This window comes from Octopus bimaculoides, chromosome 5 (assembly GCF_001194135.2).
Source record: "Octopus bimaculoides isolate UCB-OBI-ISO-001 chromosome 5, ASM119413v2, whole genome shotgun sequence".
NCBI classification, from domain to species: Eukaryota; Metazoa; Mollusca; class Cephalopoda; order Octopoda; family Octopodidae; genus Octopus; species Octopus bimaculoides.
In genome coordinates, this window is record NC_068985.1 from 22816898 (window position 1) to 22817586 (window position 689).

Here is a 689-nt window from a genome sequence, read left to right on the forward strand (position 1 = left end):
CAAGGTGGAGAACCAGCTTGCATACATACCTTCTGTGATATGAGGTGTTTTCTTCCGTTCACAGATAAAACCTGTGACTGAGTTACAGTTAGTTACCTTCCAGAAGAAGTAAGTAGTCATATACAGTTTTCCATTATACTCAAACATATTGGATAAACTAATACATCTCCCTCTTTTGCTTGGCTCTGCAAACTCCTTATTAGGCATCCATCCTGTAAAGAAATGGTAGTACAAGCTTGTTCAATTCTAGGTTTAATGTTGATTTGTCACACTGAGCAGTCTGCACCATACCGTTTCATATCACACTCGACATAATTGTAAAGTATTTCTCACTTCACATGTAAACATTTATAGCATAGTTTCATGGAAGCACCAAAATGTCCATCAAAGCATTATTCATAAATATCATAAAAGACTTAACCCTTTAACATTTCAACCAGCTGTATCTGACCCAAATATTCTCCTTGTTTTATGTTCAAACTGATCAGATTTCAGTTTCTCACACTGACCCTACAGTGTTATTCTACAAATAAACAGTCATATCATTGAAATCTTGAAGCTACAAGATAATGAATGACTAATTCAAAGCAATGTGAATAAATAAACATTACATTTGACAGAATAATCTGAATGCTAAAGGGTTAAACCATATCACATTCTGTAATATTCCCGTCTTGCTCACTCAATAA

At 34.4% G+C, this 689-nt stretch overlaps 1 protein-coding gene across 1 annotated transcript in view; it reads right to left on the reverse strand.

Moving 5' to 3' along the window:
* The window catches only part of LOC106876821 (secretory phospholipase A2 receptor), a 20216-nt gene that overhangs the window by 6184 nt on the left and 13343 nt on the right, over nt 1-689 (reverse strand). The window contains exon 4 of the mRNA XM_014925536.2: nt 30-212. Within this exon, the coding sequence (XP_014781022.2) occupies nt 30-212 (183 nt within the window). The remainder of the gene's footprint in view (nt 1-29; nt 213-689) is intronic.